At 32.7% G+C, this 18,044-nt stretch overlaps 1 protein-coding gene across 4 annotated transcripts in view; it reads left to right on the forward strand.

Annotated features, from left to right (window-relative positions):
• The window catches only part of Adar (Adenosine deaminase acting on RNA), a 129,486-nt gene that overhangs the window by 44,928 nt on the left and 66,514 nt on the right, over nucleotides 1-18,044 (forward strand). For all 4 annotated transcript variants that reach the window (XM_036368658.2, XM_036368656.2, XM_036368655.2 and 1 more), the window contains 2 exons: nucleotides 7,790-7,883; nucleotides 8,237-8,391. In XM_036368658.2, the coding sequence (XP_036224551.1) occupies nucleotides 7,823-7,883; nucleotides 8,237-8,391 (216 nt within the window). In that variant the 5' untranslated portion in view covers nucleotides 7,790-7,822. The remainder of the gene's footprint in view (nucleotides 1-7,789; nucleotides 7,884-8,236; nucleotides 8,392-18,044) is intronic.

Genomic DNA, 18,044 nt, shown 5'->3' on the forward strand with positions numbered 1-18,044 from the left:
TCTCTCTCTCTATTTCTCACTATTTGCTTATACTAGTCTATTTGATGATTTATACCAGTTGCTTGTTCGAATCGCTACTTTCCTGCCTTAAAACTTGCCTTAGTCTCGTTCGAGCGCTAAAAAAAGTCGCTGCAGGCCAGATCCGTAGCAAGCGGTGAATGTGCAAGAAATTCGGAGTAGATTTGCTGCCCTTTTTATTGATTTGTGACTTGGTACATTGTTACGATTCTGAGTTTTTACGCTATCCATTTTCCACAGGACTTTCACATACATAGTTATCCATTTTCATGCTTAGAAACGTTTCTTTGGTATCTGTAGAGTGTCATATAAGTATATCTATATCGACCCCATTTTATGGTCATTCAAAACCTTTTTTTGTGGAATGGAAGTTCATGGAAGAGCGTCGTATGTTTTGTGATGACTTGTGTTGAATTTCACAAATTACTAAATAATGGTTGCTTTACGTGACTCAGACTTTTTAAAACTCTTATTAGCCGCTGTTTTGGTAACAGAAGTATTTTTTCAACGAACAACACATCGAAATTAATTTTCACCTATTTTTTCTCAAAATATAAATAATAAAACGCCTTACTTCCAGAACCAATATTCTGACTGCTGTGAAATGTATACAACTTCTTTTAGAGTTAAAATCTATCTACAATATGTGGATGCAATTCTACATGCGAATTCTCTCATGGAAACGTTCAAATGGTTATGTATATGTTCGAAATAATATTATTATTCGTTAAAGCTTAAGTTGTAAGAAGTTGGTACATAAGATTTATTTCTCACAAGTTCTACATTTCTCCACTCCTTTGCAGTTGTCTAAGGTATCATTTCTCATTATTTATTTCAATTTGTCGTTCCATGACATATTTCTTTTCGTTTTAATGCCAAGAAATGTGTCTTCTGCATATTTCTCTTTATATAATAAATATGCATTATATAAAGCGCATTAATTTCGTCCACAAGTGTAAAACGAAATACACAAAAAATGAGTATAAATACCGCATTGCCGTTTGATGGCCAACAATCAATCGCAATTCCATTTTCAACAATTTCGGCACATAGAGCTCGTTCAGAACTGCAACTATTTCAAGAGAGAGAAAGAGCGAGCAATATAAATTGCAACTTAAGGGCATATACATATGCTCACTCATATGCAGTGAAGCTAGACTCAAACGCCACAGCACGACTAACACACAACGCTACGCACAAATACTCGAGTATACTCATATGCACTCGTACTCATGTTGCAGCAAAATTGTATGCTTCCAAGTTACAGAAAAAGTTGCATACCACCGCGTTATGTTATTCAACAGAACTAGAGAATATTAAATGAAAAAACTAAAAAAAAAATTAAAAATAAAATAAAAATAAAAAATAAAATAAAAATTATATATTTTCAAGTGTGAAACCCGTTAGTTGGTGTTGTACACTTTGCAAACTTTTATTTCCGCTTATTCTCTCCATAATGCTTTTTTGTACGCTTCGCTTTGAGTTGGAATTATGTACTTGCTGTTGTTGTAATTGTGTATTTGCGGCGCTTGTTTGCATTTTCTAGCACCGAAATTCAAAATTTCAAGTGAAATTATTAAAGTTTTGTTGCTTGCCGGTTTTCCTATTTGCACCATATTTTGTTGTTGTTTTAGTATATATTGTTTGGGTATATATTATAGGTATACTCCAACTGTATGTAAATATTTATACAGGGTGCCATAGCTTGGTGATTGATACCGATTTTGGGGAATATACTTACTTTAAGAAACACACACTTTTATAGGTCTAAAGAAGAAAAAGTTAATGCGTAAAATATTTTTTTTTCGAAAAATAGTTTATACATATATTAAAATATATATGGAGAGGTTTCAGAATTTTTCGAATTTATATATCCTATAATTTCAATAAAAAATAATAAATTTATCGAATAATTGCATAAAAAGAATCGATTAATAGTAGGTCAATGATTATTCGAATAACTGCTATAAATCAAAAGTTCAACTGTTTTTGTGACTTTTAACTTGTTATACTCTCACAACATTATTATTGAGTTTGCCTTAAAGCAAAGCTTTTTCGAAGAAAAAAAAAAAACAAATTTTAAACCCTGTTTAAACGTGACCAACCGACAGCATTGATTTTGCTATCGTCAAAGTGCAGCTTGCATTTGTATTCAAATAAGGTTTCGAGTGTCATAAAATAGAAATAAATTTTCTCTCAATTTTGCTTTTGTTGGCCATTTGCGCATTAGTCAGATAAGAATGTGGCATGTACCATGCTAAATTGGCACATTTGTGAGAATATTCTCAGGTTATTTGGAATTTTTAAAACGAACTGGGCAAAGCGGTAGCATATTTTTATCTGCATTTAAAAAAATCAGGTTTTTGTATAAGCTGTGCTCAATATATGAGAAGAAGATAAGAAAAAATGTACATTTTATAAATATTTGTTCAAATTTGTGTATTTGTATTGCCGACCTCTGTGCCTTATGTGAGCTGTGAGAGCGCATTTCAACTATAAGCTTTTGTGCACTTGCAAGATCCTTTTTTTTTTTGAGGTAAATCGCAAGCAGTTAGGTCTAGGAACAGTTGTTTTGACATTTTCTTGTTGATTGTCGGACTCAAGGCTAAAATTACTTTTTTTCACTCAATCGGTGATCCCAGTGTTGTAGCAGGTATAGATATGTGATGGGTATTGATATGTGATAGTTTTAAAAAGCTTTTTTCATATAAAAGATCCAATTAGAGAACTTTCTTTGGCTTCATAAAGGATTATATTTAGCAGTTCTAGTAGGATCCCAATTTTGGAGATCAACTACAGAACCTAACCTAACCTAAACTATTATCAGTCGCTTAGGCTGCATTTAATTGGAAGTGACATTTATGTCGAAATTAAAATTTCGTGTCCCCGAGTACCCAAATTCAAATTTAAAATATTAAAGTGTGATTCATAAAGCCCTCATTAGATTTCTTTACCAACTGTATTACAGTGCGTCGTACCCTGTGCTATCGCATAACCTACAAACAATTTTCATTTTCACAGAAATAATTTTTCGTAACATAAATTCCTTTAAATCAATTCAGATATAGTCTTAACTGATAAAATACTATAAATAATGTTAATTTAATGTTTATGCTCGAAAGATTCTCATTTCAGAAGCTTTGTCGCGAACTATGGTAGTTTATATCCCTATTATGTAAAGAAACTAGTATACAGTTGCCTGACTACTACTCATGGTTGCTCTAACAGTATTTTATGTTGCCCATTGCCACTGAACACATTACTAACCCTGCTGCTCGGAAACAACATTTCTGAGTTTACATTTAGCACTTTATAAAATAAAATTTTGTCTAAGGTTGTTATACTGGATCTACTTGTCATGTATAATATAGTTATAAATAAGGCTTTTAGTTTTTAAAATAGCAGAAAGAAAGATTAAAAGAATTTCTACTTTGAAAAATATATAATAAAAAAAAATCAGCATCATATATAGTGGATTTGTTGCAGGTCTTCAGCCTCTCCAATAAATAGAGGTCTCAAAACACGCTGTACCCGAATAGCTCTAATTTTACGTTTTTCCGCGTCCAAAAAAATTCAGAAATTTGACATTAACTGTCCATGAAAATTCTTGAAATTTGCCACTTTTCATATATGACTGCGGTGATCCGAATAGAACTAGGTATAGTGAGTAAAATCGTAGTGAATCGAGAATAACTCATTTCGAAAAATTTACGTGAAAGTTTATACCTTCTACTGATCCTTCTAAGGTATGAAAACAGAATATGAAGATTTTCTTTCGTCCCGTTGACTTCTCAGGATATTTTATATATCGGTCAATATATTGTATATTATATATAAGTATATTTATTTGTTCGTCTGTCGCTATATACGCAAACTAGTGCCTAAGTTTTTGAGATATCGGTCTGAAATTTTGCATATGTCTTTTTCTCCCCAATAAGTTGCTCATTTGTCGGAACACCCGATATCGGATCATCATAGCATATAGCTGCCATACAAACTGAACGATCGCAACCAAGTGCTTGTATGGAAAACTCTTACATTTGACGAGGTATCTTCACGAAATTTAGCACGAGTTATTAGCCAAGGCAACGGTACAATCTACAAACATATTGTTCAGATCGGGCTACTATATCATATAGCTGTCATACAAATTGATCGACCGAAATCAAGATATAGATCTCTATATACCCTTTTATGTCATAAGAAGGGTATTTTAGGCGCGGTGCAGTCGAGATTAACATACTTTATTCTATATATATAATATAATATATGGTATATATATACCTCTCCTTTTTTTCGTTACCACTAATGTAATTGCAATGAGTTGCTTGTGCTAATTTCCCATTTCTCTTTTAATTTATCAATTACTCAACGAAAATGCAAATCACAAGCGAATTAATGCGCTTCTAAAGAATTCACTAAATTCGGCAAATGCACCAGAGCAATTCCGATTTCATTCATTAAGCTGGGAAACAATGCAGCAGCTCAGATCCCCCTCCTCTCATTACTCCTCTGCTTACCTTACCACTATAATTTCAGTTTGTGTTTTGCGCAAATATTTATGTGAGCGTGGCAGTCGAAGCACTAAAATGTAATGAGTAAGAAAAAAAGAGAGTGCCGAAAAGAAAGTGTCGCAACTCTTCACAGCCGCTCTGTGCCGAATAACTGTGTTGGAATGGAAATGAGGATGCAAATGTGAATTTTGGCAAATCGTCAAGAAAGGCTTGAGCGGCAATTTTTGGTTGGCAGAATATTACATATGTATGTTTGGGTGTTTTTTTGTGCATATGTATATGTCATATATTAGGCGTATGTGTAAGAAAGGTTGAATGCCAGAAAAAGCAGTAACACGATATTAATGTTGGCAAATGTGCCAAAGCAAAAGCCGCAATGACTAGAGATAGCAGCAGGAGATATTTTGCGCAAGAAGCACTGCCAAAACACAAAGAATAAGTAGAAAAATAAGCATACAAAAAGTTAAAGCATAAGGGAGTAGGCAATGGGGCAAATGCTTGGCTCTGCGCCTTCGGGCAAGGACGAATGCCTGATATGGCACACTTTGCAAATAAATTTTTTACTTCTGCCTCGCTTTTCGCACACTTTGCGTATGTTTGTGTGTGTAAACATTCACATATACAAATGCACTTTTCATACACACTCAAATTTCTATGTTTGTATTCGTATGCACATATGTGTGTGTGGCATTGCTCTTCTATCGCAATTCCGTGATTTTCCTATCTAAAGCCATTTCTTTGATAATCTTATCATTTTCCAATACTTTATTTTTGTTTCACGCGTCAATGGCTTGATTTAACTGAAAAGCTATTGACACATTGTACAATATTTGCAGCCATTAAAGTGAAAACAATTGCCGCAATGCAGCAAATGTGGGATCACAAGTGGTATGAGTGTGTGTCAGCTGCTGAAATTGGTCATAAAATTAGCGAGCTAACGGGTTTTTATAACACACGTATAAGTAATATGACTTGGCGTTATTTTATTTATAAGAAAAATATTTTATGCTGTGTGAGAAATTGAACTTATTACGCAGGGCAAGCGAAATGTAATTCACAATTTTTAATAATAATTTTAGAAACTTATATAAATTTGTTCAATTAAAAAATATATATACATTAAAAAATTATAATTTTTTTAATTAACTAAATGTAGATACTTCCATATATTATATACTCGTAAATATATGTATCTCCTATATAAGTACTATCTCTAAATATATGTTATTTTTGTATTTCTCTCTATGTGTGTAGCCCTTACTGTGCACTAACCCATATTAATCCTAACTTTACTAACAAAGTAATATAATTAAATCAATGTTGTGTGTAAATGTGTTAAATTGACTAAAATTGTATTTGATAAAGTCACTTCAAATGATTGTGTAACCCTTGACTTTTGTAAAATGGCTTATTAATTAAATACATATAAAAACTTAAGAAAAAAATAATTAATAAAATATAATATATTTTATTTTTAAATCACAAATATAAATATAACTAAAATGCGATTTTTTGTTGTTGTTTAATATTCTTAATATTTTTTGTTTTCGATTTGTGGTTTATTATATTTATATAAATAATTTTTTACTAGAATTAACACAAAATTTGAGTTAAAAATAAAAAAAACTCTCCAAAAAATGTTAAATTTTGATAGACAGTAATATTTGTAAAAATATATTTACTTAAATCAAATAAAAAAATAACACAAATTAAAAAAAATATCAGTATATTAAATGTTTAAAGTCTTAAATTTAATTGCAATATATTTATGAAAATTAAACGAAAAAAAAAACGAAATAAAATTTAAAAGAAATTATACAGCAATTATAGAAAATATGTGTTAAAAATTTAAAAAAATAATTATTTTTAACAAAATCTTTTACAAATGAGATTTAAAAGCAGTACAACTTCTTTTTGTTATTTGTTTAAGTGGCGTTTGTTCAAATAATAATTTAATTTAATTTTTAATTTAAAAACAAGAAAAAACGTAAACTTTCGCTGCAAGGAAGCTATAATACCCTTCATAGTTGCATTTCTCATAACAAAAAAGGGTATGAAAAGATCTTGATCTTGATTTGGATCGCTCAGTTTAGGTGGCAGCTGTATGCTGTAGTGGTCCGAACCCAACAATTTCTTAGAATATTGTGCCGTTGATTTTGGCAATAAAACATGCCGAATTTCATGAAGATATCTCGTCAAATGAAAAAGTTTTCTATGCAAGCACTTGTTTCCGATCATTCGGTTTGTATGCCAGCTATTTGCTATAGGAATACGATGAAGAATTTCTTCGTAGATTGCATTTTTTCCATAGAATTTCATTTTTTCTGCAATTTCCTTAGACAATAACACATGCCGAATTGCGTAAAGATAATTTGTCAAATAAAACAGTTTTCCATAAAAGGACATGTATTTGAGAGAAAAAGACGTGCGCAAAATTTCAGATTGATATCTCAAAAATGGAGGGACTGGTTCGGTGTATGTATTTGTATAGCATTCCATGGTTATTTATACGGTCTCCCACATTTCCTTTTGAGTGTTACAAACTTCGTAGTAAACCTATTATAAGCTGTTCAGGGTAGAAAATTTCTTTGCTTAATTAAATACAGTAAAATAAATTCTTTTTAAATTTTTATAGTTTGAAATTAAATTTGTTAAAAAATGTTTGAATCATGTTTATTCTTAACTTAACTTTTTTAATTTAACTATTGTTGTTATTTTATGTTTATGTCACTTGATTTTTTATTTTTATTAATTTTTATATATATTTTTTTATATTTAGTTTTACTATATACTTTTATTTTTTTTTTAAATTAATTTTAGCAATTTTTTTGTTTAATATATTGTTGCAATTTTTTTTCATTAATATATATATTGTTGCAATTTTTCTGCTACATCAAATACTAGTTCAAATCTAACCCTTAAAAAGCCCCGGCAATATGCGCATTTAATTAAACTAATTGTTACATAAGTGTACTTGTATATATGTATAACCGAATGTTTGTTTGTCTATATGTACTCATAACTAACTGTGCAAAAGCAACCAAATATGCCAAAAGCCTCAGTAGTATACTAATAAGTGTAAAATCTAATGTGTCACCTAGTTCGCTTGATTATACTGTCTGTATGTATGTATCTATGTCTGTATGTTTGTATTGTATGCCACTATACATAACTAGATATTTATCAATAGCACGAAATCAAATTTAATTGAACTCAATTTTTCTCTTCTCTTCAAATGCATGCTCTCCGCCGCACAGCCTTTACTACTACCAACACCAGATCATCCAAATATGAATGGTTACAGTCGCAAGTCACCGTCGAAGCGTCGCTATGAGGGCTCAAAGTATCCGGGTAAGTGCACTACAATATAACTGTATTGGAGCGGAAGTTTTCTCGTTTCCGTCATGACTTTAAACTAGCTAACTAACTAGCTGGCTGTCGGTCGCCAGCTGCTTGCTGCTTGACTAGCTAGCTGTTTGGCTGACTTGCTGGCAGTATGAGTTGCATAAAGTTGCATAAAGTTGCTGACAGCCACAATTGCCATTTTTGTTGTAGTCTTGTTGTTGGCAGTGATGCTTTCAAGTGCTTCCGCTTTTGGGGTAATTAATTTGCTTTTGTATGCCATGCATTTCCATTTTTAAGTATTTATTATGCATTTAAATATGTTGTTTTTTTATCGCTGTTTTCCCCTTTTTTGTTGTTAGTGTTGCCGAAGAAGAAGCCACGCACGGGCAAGGAGCGCATACCGCAACCGAAGAACACCGTCGCCATGCTGAATGAGCTGCGTCATGGCTTGGTCTATAAGCTGGAGTCGCAAACCGGGCCGGTGCATGCACCGTTATTCACTATATCCGTTGAGGTGAGTGTGGCGAATAAATATATGTATATAGATATTTTTTATTTATTTCATTGCATTTTGCGCTCTCTCTCTATAAGCACTTAATTTTTTGCGCGTTCTCGTTTGTGTCGTTAGCGTTTCAAATGTTTCAATTTTAATGAAATCTGCATCATTGCATTTGAAGTGGCGCGCAGCTCGAAAGGTTTGGGGCAGGGTTCGGCAGGGTTGTGTTGGCTGTGGTGCGTTGCCAAAAAAAATTTTCGCATGCAACGAATTTTTTAGCGCTTTCGTTGCCTGTATCTGTGACTGTGTTTTTGGCTGGAGCGCGTGTGGGTGTCTCAGCTCTGCATTTCGATCAATACTTGCGCATCGCATTTTTACCGTTTTTTTTACCGTCATTTGGTTTTCACGCTTTCGTTGCTTTGCGTATTTTTTTATATAAATTGATTGCAACACCTCCGCGTGTACTAAATCTTCCACGTTGAAATATGTTAGTTCTCTCACGGATTAGTTGTATTTTTTTTTTTTTTTATAAATTTCTCTTGCTTCTCTTTCCGCTTTCAATGTATTTTTGATATACTAAACACGCGCGCTTACCACGCAGCTCTCGCGAATTGGCTTCTTCTTCAATCTAGTTTAATGTAGCTATTTTTACTTCAATGGTTTTGTATATCCTTTTAAAATACTTTCATAAATATAGTAAATTGAAAAGCTATTTAGCATCACTGGCGTCAAAAAGCAATTTCTGTGAACACATTACGACGTTTTCAAGGAGTATAAAATTCGAAATCGTAAAAAAAAATATTTTAAGTAGAATACATTTCGAAGAATTTAAAATATTTTTCAAAGAAAAATAATTTCACTTGTTCCAACATGAACTTTATGCAGGAGATCCTCCTTGGTATAAAAGCTTCTATCCAGCTTATAATGAGAGGCGTGAGAGAGCGAGAATATTATGATCAGGCTTAAAAAATTTAAAAGATAATATTCAAAGTTGTGATAAACTAGTTATTTCTCCAATGATAGACAATTTATTCTAATAATTTTTTAAGGTTTTAAAGAGTCTTTTATTTCTTCCCGAAAATAGTTATAGAATATCAGAGTAAAAATCTAAAATATGTGTTCGAAGATGTAAATTAACACTTATAATTTATGCTTTAAGTACATTTCTCTCACAATAAATATGAAAAAAATACGTTAGCTTCTTAAATGAAGTTTAAAACGAACTTCTAGCTAACTTTCTTAGAAACAACAAGGCAGTTTGTTGAGAAACTCGATCCCTAAAGAAAATCGACCATCTAAATATATAGCCTCAACAATTTTTCACCCAGCATACTGATTGGTGCGGTTTAAAAGTTCGGAAGTTATAAAATACTAAAGCTTACTTTGAGTTTAAAAGCTTTTAAGAGAAATTAAATTCGCTCTTGTTATCTCTAACTCGGCTCTATTGAATTTACTGACTTAAATTTTTGTAGAAAATATTTTCGCTCGCGTAACTCTCCTGAATACGATCCTTTTTGATGCATCTCGACAACAGCGCCACCTGCTGCAAAAATTTTGTTAAGTTGTTTACTTTTTTTTAGCAAATGATAATATGATTTGAGTCAAATTGTATTGAAATTGAAAATTATGGGGAAAGCTCTTTAAAAATTAGGTTTCTCTGAATTTATATTGAAATATAAATGTTGAAATTTTAAAGAAAATCTGAAGCATGATTTTGTTATTAACTTAATTATGAATTTTGGAAGGATTTGTTAGCTGCCCTCGATTCATTAAATCTACGAGAGTTGCGAATCGAACAAACAACTCTTTAAATATAATAGATTGGTATATATAAATAGAATAATATGCAGTTATACTACTTACTTGAGGTATTCATATCTCACTTGTACTGAATTCAACTGAATTTACATTTTTGAACAATCGAGCAGGTACCAAGCGGAACGAGCACAGAAGGGAGATACGAAGACGGTTATTGTCTCATCTGATGTTAATGAATGGCCGAGAATTAAAGAACGTGATTGATTTCATCAAAAGTAAAAAAGCAAAATCCACAAATCATTTAATCCTGTCTCATTACATACTCGTATAAAACATACATTAATGACATCTTCATATCCATCATTACTGATGGATAAGCTGACAACTTTGATTTGTTACGGCGGTTAATTAAGAAACTGTCTGTTATTGTTTGTTACTTACAAAAGTCGGTAAGTTGATATTAAAATTGTGCGACATTTAAGCCACAATTTTCCACACACTCACAAACATATATTGACAAGAGTCAAAGCAGCTTTTAAGCTTTATTGTGGTCAGCTAAATGAAGAACTGATGAATGAATAAAGTTGGGTTTCATATTTTTGAGCAAACAAATCTCTTAAAGACCACAGCATAAGCACTTTTTCATCAAACAAAGTGTTTCAGAACCTTGCCAGCACCGTGGGTTAGTGTGAGCAATGCTGATGACTAGCGCAGCCTTTATGTATGTGTGTTCTCGTGTATAATAATAAAATCCAATCGTTTCAAAGAATCATTTCCGTTCATTGAACACAACAAACATTATTCAACCAGATAATCCTCAGAGCTTTTGATGGCATTTCAAAAGTTATTATGCCGTCGCTATACTACAAGCAAATTCTAAGCGTACATATACTTGTATATACACCTATGTATATACATATACAGTTAGTTATTGTCCTTGCTGTCGTCCGCAAAATACTAATTAACCTTAATGCTCGTGTGATCATAGTCATTTGTGTCTATGTATGTGTGTTTGTTGATTTTTGTTGTGTTGATGCTTTTAATAGCTCAACATGCCATTCGCTGCTATACTCGTATTATCTTCGATTTCTGTCGGTGCTATAAATAACACAAACAAATATTGAATAATAAATTCGCACAACGGTCAAACACAGTCGGAACGACGGACGTTGATCAATGCTTACTTTGCACAGATATTTACACGTATTAAGCATATCGGACACAAATAGGCGGTTCGACGACACATCGTGCTTTACTAGCTGAGTGGAGAGAAATATACATTTGTATATACACTGAAGGACAAAATTGTTCATTTACTTGTTATGCGTAGATAATATTAGTATTAAAACAATTGATTGCACCAATTGGTGTTTCAACACCCGGCTAACCTCACTTTTTTATTAATCGATGGATTTATATAGAAATGAAAACAATCGACTACTTGAATCCTGGTCGGAACCTATTTAGTTTTAAAGTAATAAAGTAATACTGGTTTAGAAAGAAATTTGACGTGTGATTAACCCATATTAAATCAGTTGTTCCACACTTTTTGAGATATCGATATGAAATTTTGCACACGCACACACTCTCTCAAATAAATTACTTATTGGTCGGAATCGCCGATATTGGACCACTATAACATATATTTGCTATACAAACTGAACGACCAAAATCAAGTTCTTATATGGAAAACTTTTTTATGTGACAAGATATCTTCACGAAATTCGGCATAGATTCTTTTCCAAGGCAACATTATAATCTCCGAATAAATTTTTGACATCAGTTCCCCATAGCATATTGCTGCCATAAAAACTGATTAATCAAAATCAGGTTTTTGTGTGGAAATGACTTTTATTTGACAAGATATCTTCGCCAAATTTGAAATATATTATTGCTCAAGGCAACGGTACAATCTCCGAACGAATTGTTCAGATCGGACAACTGTAATATCCCTTTTCCTTATAAACTAACCCTAATTCGTTTTGAAGGTTGTTTATATCAAACAATGGAGCTAGAAAAAACTATTAAAATGTTTTCCGTTGAATGCAAACCGTCGGCCGTTTACCTTTTCAAATTTAGTTATATGTATATAGTTGCTATAAAAAATGCTGCTGTGAATGGTTTTATAGCTTCGGTGCAGTCGAAGTGAAATTTTTTTCTTGTTCATTTTTCAAAGTTTGACGAAGCGAAGTCAGCTGGTTATGTGTTTAAAGTTATCAGGTACTAGTTCGAATTCTAAGAACTTACTCTTATTTTTAATTAGGTGTTATATGCGAGTTATGCATTTATTTACATACAAATCCACAACAATTTGCATGAAACACTTACATACAAATGCATACATGAAAGAGCGCGAACAAAAGGATTGCGTGTTCACTGACCACAAACTAGCTATAGTACTACGAAAATACATTTTATATATAACTACATACACATATACCTAAATATATGTACATACCATGTACATATATACGCAATATAGCGGGTCACAAGAAATGGCAGTCTAGCGAGGGCTCGCCTTTCCTTTAAATCCTCAACCAGATATATACATACAAATGCCTGTCCACCATTAAAAATGCACAGTTATTTAATGTGTGTGAAATATTGTTTTTAAAGCTTTAACAGCGGTATTGTGAGTATTTAAAAATAAAAATACGAATTGAAAAAATATTTACATCCTCAATTACCATATGGACAAGTTAATCCGGTTGCGCGCACTTTAAAATCGACATGCATTCCATTAACTTGACGGAAATATTTATATTCTGTTAAAAAATGAAAACAATATGTTCGGGATTCATGCATGCGGTACAGTAAAAACATTTTTCCCTCGATTTGTGGTGTTAAGTTCATTATTTTTGATGTTGATGGGTTTGATGAGTTTGGTAATGTGTGGAGCCATTTTTGAGCTTTTGTTTGAATGGGGAAGCAATTAGTAGAGTTTCTCTCAATATTCAATGTCACTTTCATTTGAGATCAAGTGATATTTGTAAGCCTATATTTCCCTATAATCCAGATGAACTAAATTTATTTGGCTTATAGACTAGATTAAACCTGAGCAATTGTTAGAAAACTTGATCACTGTTATATGTGCGCCATGTGATTACTGTATAATGTTTGAAAGACATTTCCGCGTTTAACTTTATTAGGTTTCTTAACTTCTTAACTAACTTTATTATGTATCTTCTTAAACATTGAACAACACTGACAACAAAAACAACTCTTTTATTTGGTGCTTATGGAAATGCAATAATGATGTTTAACTTTATTATACTTAAGTAAACTCTTGACTTCTTAAATACCATTTTTATCAGCTAATCAAATTCGAACCAGACGTACAAAAAAAAAATAATGCACCTATTTTTAAACAAAGCTTTGTTACCGGCTTCAAAATAGGCTCCTAAGCCAATACAAGCATACTAACACTCCGATCCATCCGCCTTCAGTGCCTTACGCGAATTTTGATTTTATTCGGTTTCAGCTATTATGATGCGTTTGCTGAATGTAGGGTTCCCAGCTACGTTCCTAGCTATTTGACTCAGTTCTCTTTGTACAGAGTTTAGCATTCACATGCTTTATACTCAAAACATTAACCAAAATGTGTCTCGTCGAGCCATACTTGTGTTCGTGTTAAAGTAGACTACCCAAAACATTTCATTGGAAACAAAAAATTTCAAGCAAACTCGTTGTTAAATTTCTTTTTCCATAGTAAAAATCGCCAGAAACTTTTCACGTCGCAAGCAAACAGCTAACAAATAAGCACTAATTATCAAACTTCACATGAACATTGAAAAGGTTATAGCAACCCAGGAACATTTTTTCAACGATTCGGTTTGCGAGATCAGTCAAATTTGATTATATTTTTTGCTACTCTCTGTTCCTTCGGTATGTTCTTGCGAAAGGTTTGTAGACTTGTCAATCTAACGCTGGAAAATCTTTCGACCTTTTAATATCTAAAAATCATCCATTCTATATGCTCCAGAGCTTTTTAAATTTCAGAGCAAGTATGGTAATAAATAAAATTTATTTTCATCAAAACAATGCAATATTCTTTGCAGTATTAAGGGTAAATAAGTAGGTAAATTACTAATATTCATACATTAATGGGCTACCAAATACTGACACACTTACAGTCCGACGGAATTGAATAACATACTATGTTAGATGCTAGCATTTTAAGTGACGCAAGTTATTCTTTTGAAGAATCTGATAAAAAAAAATTTTAAGATTTTTTTTGATGAAATAAATAATGCTACTTATACCACAAAGCGACTTAGCGACTGTTATCTGGCCTCCAAAAAAGATGATCATGTCCTCAGACTTCAAGATAATGCTCGCTGGAAACAAATTTTGATGCAATGAAAATGTAATCACCACGATTGAGGGATATTTCTAAAAAAACACCAATTTGATTAGAAAAATGGTATCGAAAAGATTGCTGTAATCGATGTATATTTAATTCGATGTTTTCCAAATTTTTTTCCCCAGAAAACGATACTAGCTTTCAGGTTCCTGTGACATACAACATCCAGAAGGAAATTTCGGAGATCCTATAAAATATATACATAAACGATCAGCATGATGAACTGACTCGATGTAGCCATGTCCGTATGTCTGTATATATACGAACTAGTCCCCCAGTTTTTAAGCTATCGATCTGAATTTTCGCACCTGTCCTTTCCCCACTAAGAAGCTGCTCTTTGGTCTTTGGTAGCATATAGCTGCCATACAAACTGAACAATCGGAATCAAGTGCTTGTATGGGAAACTCTTTCATTTGACGAGGTATCTTCACGAAATTTGGCACGGATTATTATTTAGGACAACAATCTAATCTCCGAAAAAATTATTCAGATCGAATGACTATAGCATATAGCTGCCATACAAATTGAACGATCGGAATAAAGTCTTGTAAAGAACATTTGTATTTGTAAAGGATATTATAGCTTCGGTGCAACCGTTTTTTCTTGTTTTTTTTTTTTTAATTTGAATTATACTTTTATTATGCACAGAACTGTAATATTTAAAATTTATTTATAAATTAATATAACCTTAGCTTTTTGTCCATAATTTATTTGCACATCAAACCAATGAATGTATATTGATGAAAATTATGCCCGCATTCATCGGGATGCACTTTGCTATTTTCGCGGCGATTAATCAAGTTTCGAATGAACGAAAAGTCATTTGTGCGATTTTGGCAAATGCAATGCGAAATAAAAGCTCCAATAAATTGTCATGTTTCATTGAAATTTGAAATTCTCGATGTATATTTTTGTACAATTTTTGACAATTTTTGCACTGCAAATAAGTATTCCGATGCGAATGCGAATTTGCAGATGTTGCAAGCGCTCGCATGCGGCGTGAATAAATCAACGAACAAAGCAACGAGAACGCCCCAAAACGATGCGCTTAAGCAAGCGAAGAGTCATGAGAGAGTGACTGATTTTGATCATAATTCATTTAAAATGCGAATGACACCTGCAGATGTCAATTGATATAACGGTAATAAACGTGGCAATAAGATTTGACGAAGGAGAGCAAACCAAATGTAACAGCAACAACAACAAGGCAATTTGCAACCGAAATTGCTGCTGCTCCCAAATGAATCACAAATAGAGCGCGACACTCAAACACAGCCGCATTAAGGAAGGCACACGGACACACATACATTTATATGTATATTTAGGGGATCACACACACACAAATTGCTGTTATTATTTGTTTGCTTGTGCTGTTGACAGTGTTGCCACAGGTGAATTATGCCAGCACCTTATGTGTGTATATTTATATGCTTTCGAAATTTTGTTTGTGTGTTTGCTTTGGTTGTCGGCTATTTGCGCTTTTTTTGTTGCAAAATTTGCACAGGGATATGAAATATCAATTGGCGCGGCGAATTAGCAGCTCATTTGTGTCGCTTTTAATTGATTGCCGCCAGCATTTGTTCAGCGAAAAGTTTATCTGCTGATTTGCGCATGCAGAGAGGAGAGGAATTTGAGGGCTAAAAAGCTAGGGCAATTTCAAATTATTGCACTCATTTGCCGTGTTAGGTCAGTTTACTCAGTTTCATTTCTAAGCTTGAATTAGATATTTAATGGATGACAGACTTGTCTCTGTTTTAATTTTTATACCCTGAATATAATAGTATACCCTATATATACAAGTATATATATATATATATTACTGATCAGCGTAACTACCGGAGTCGATTTAAGCATTTTCGTTGGTATATACGCGAACTACTCCCTTAGCTTTTGAATTATCGGTCAGAAATTTTCTACCACAAAATCTGCTCATTTGTCGCAATCATCGATATTGGACCACTATAGCTTATAACTGCCATACAAACTGATCCATCAAAATCAATTACTGGTATAGAAAACCTTTTTATCTAACCAGATATTTTCAAAAGATTCGGCTTGGTTTATATCCAAAGAAATCCCACAAATTCCGAACATATTATTCAGATTGGACCACTATAGCAAATAGCTAGCATACACACTGTTCCATCAAAATCAAATTCTTGTTTAGAAGTCATTTTTATTTGACAAATATCTTCAAGAAATTTGGCATAGCTTATTGTCCAAGACAACGCTACAATCTCCGAAGATATTGTTCGGATTGCACCACTATAATATATACATAGTTGCCATACTGATCGATCAAATTCAAACTAAATATATTTATATATCCCTTAAGTCCATGTCTACTCTTATTCCTTCTGCTATACACACCATATTTTCAAACAGCAGACTACATTTAACCAAAACCAGAACCAAAATTGCACATCTATTATGGTGTATTGGTTCTGATATTAGCAAGTATTGTGAATTATTATTATACTCTTTCATCAAACTTGACAATAGACGTGCGATCACCAACCTTTAAGTGAAATACTATATTTCAGAAACCTCTCGGCGAATTTTAACCAAATTTAATGCACAACATTATGTGAACATTCTTATATGACGATGTGAAAATGAGCGAGATCGGGTTCCCAGATACTATATGTGGCTATGGCTGACTTTTTACGGTAAATATCGGTCAATATGTGAGATATATTACTAAAATACGGAAAGCATCCTTTTCTTGTAATAATATGTTGCGATGCAAAAAATGTATAAAACCGCTTCGATACTAACCGAATATACCCAATATAAGAATTTCAAACCGGTTTGCTGAATACGATATATGGTATATCTGTCAATAAGTATTTGATATTGTACGAAAAATTTAAGTTAATACAAATATAGGTGATACTAACATCCAATTGTGGTCCTGTACAGTGAAGTGAAAAATAAACTGCTGTACTGTAGTACGAAAGGATTAGATGTCTAAATATTGGTACCGATTTTGAAATATTTTTTTCTTTCTTGTGATCCAGCAATACAGTGGCTTTTATGCCTAATATACCATATATGAATATGCAATATTTATTAACCAAAATATATTGAGTCGATCCATGAGAGTTGTTGAGCTATTCTGCTATTCTCTGATGCCAACGCTACGATTTTCAAGCACTTTTTCTTCAACTTTCCCGATGTTATCATCATTAATTGTCATATGTAGCTGCTATATTAGATAAAGTGTTCCATCTGATTCTTCAATTAATAATTTGGACTTAATAAATAAATTAGAGAAAGACAGAGAGACAGTGAGAGAGAGAGACAGAGAGACAGTGAGAGAGAGTGACAGAGAGACAGTGAGAGAGAGGCAGAGGGACATTGAGAAAGAGAGACAGTGAGAGAGAGAGAGAGAGCGAGAGAGATACACGTTAAGAATCGGCCGAAGTCTGTCAGAATTGCATATGAACGTCGAAAAACTCAGTTTTTGCATTTTATAGTTACATTCGGGTAACTAAAGTGTCTTACTTTTTATTGAACTTAATATCCGCATATATGTAGGTATATGCTC

Source organism: Bactrocera oleae, chromosome 5 (genome assembly GCF_042242935.1).
Source record: "Bactrocera oleae isolate idBacOlea1 chromosome 5, idBacOlea1, whole genome shotgun sequence".
Lineage (NCBI taxonomy): Eukaryota > Metazoa > Arthropoda > Insecta > Diptera > Tephritidae > Bactrocera > Bactrocera oleae.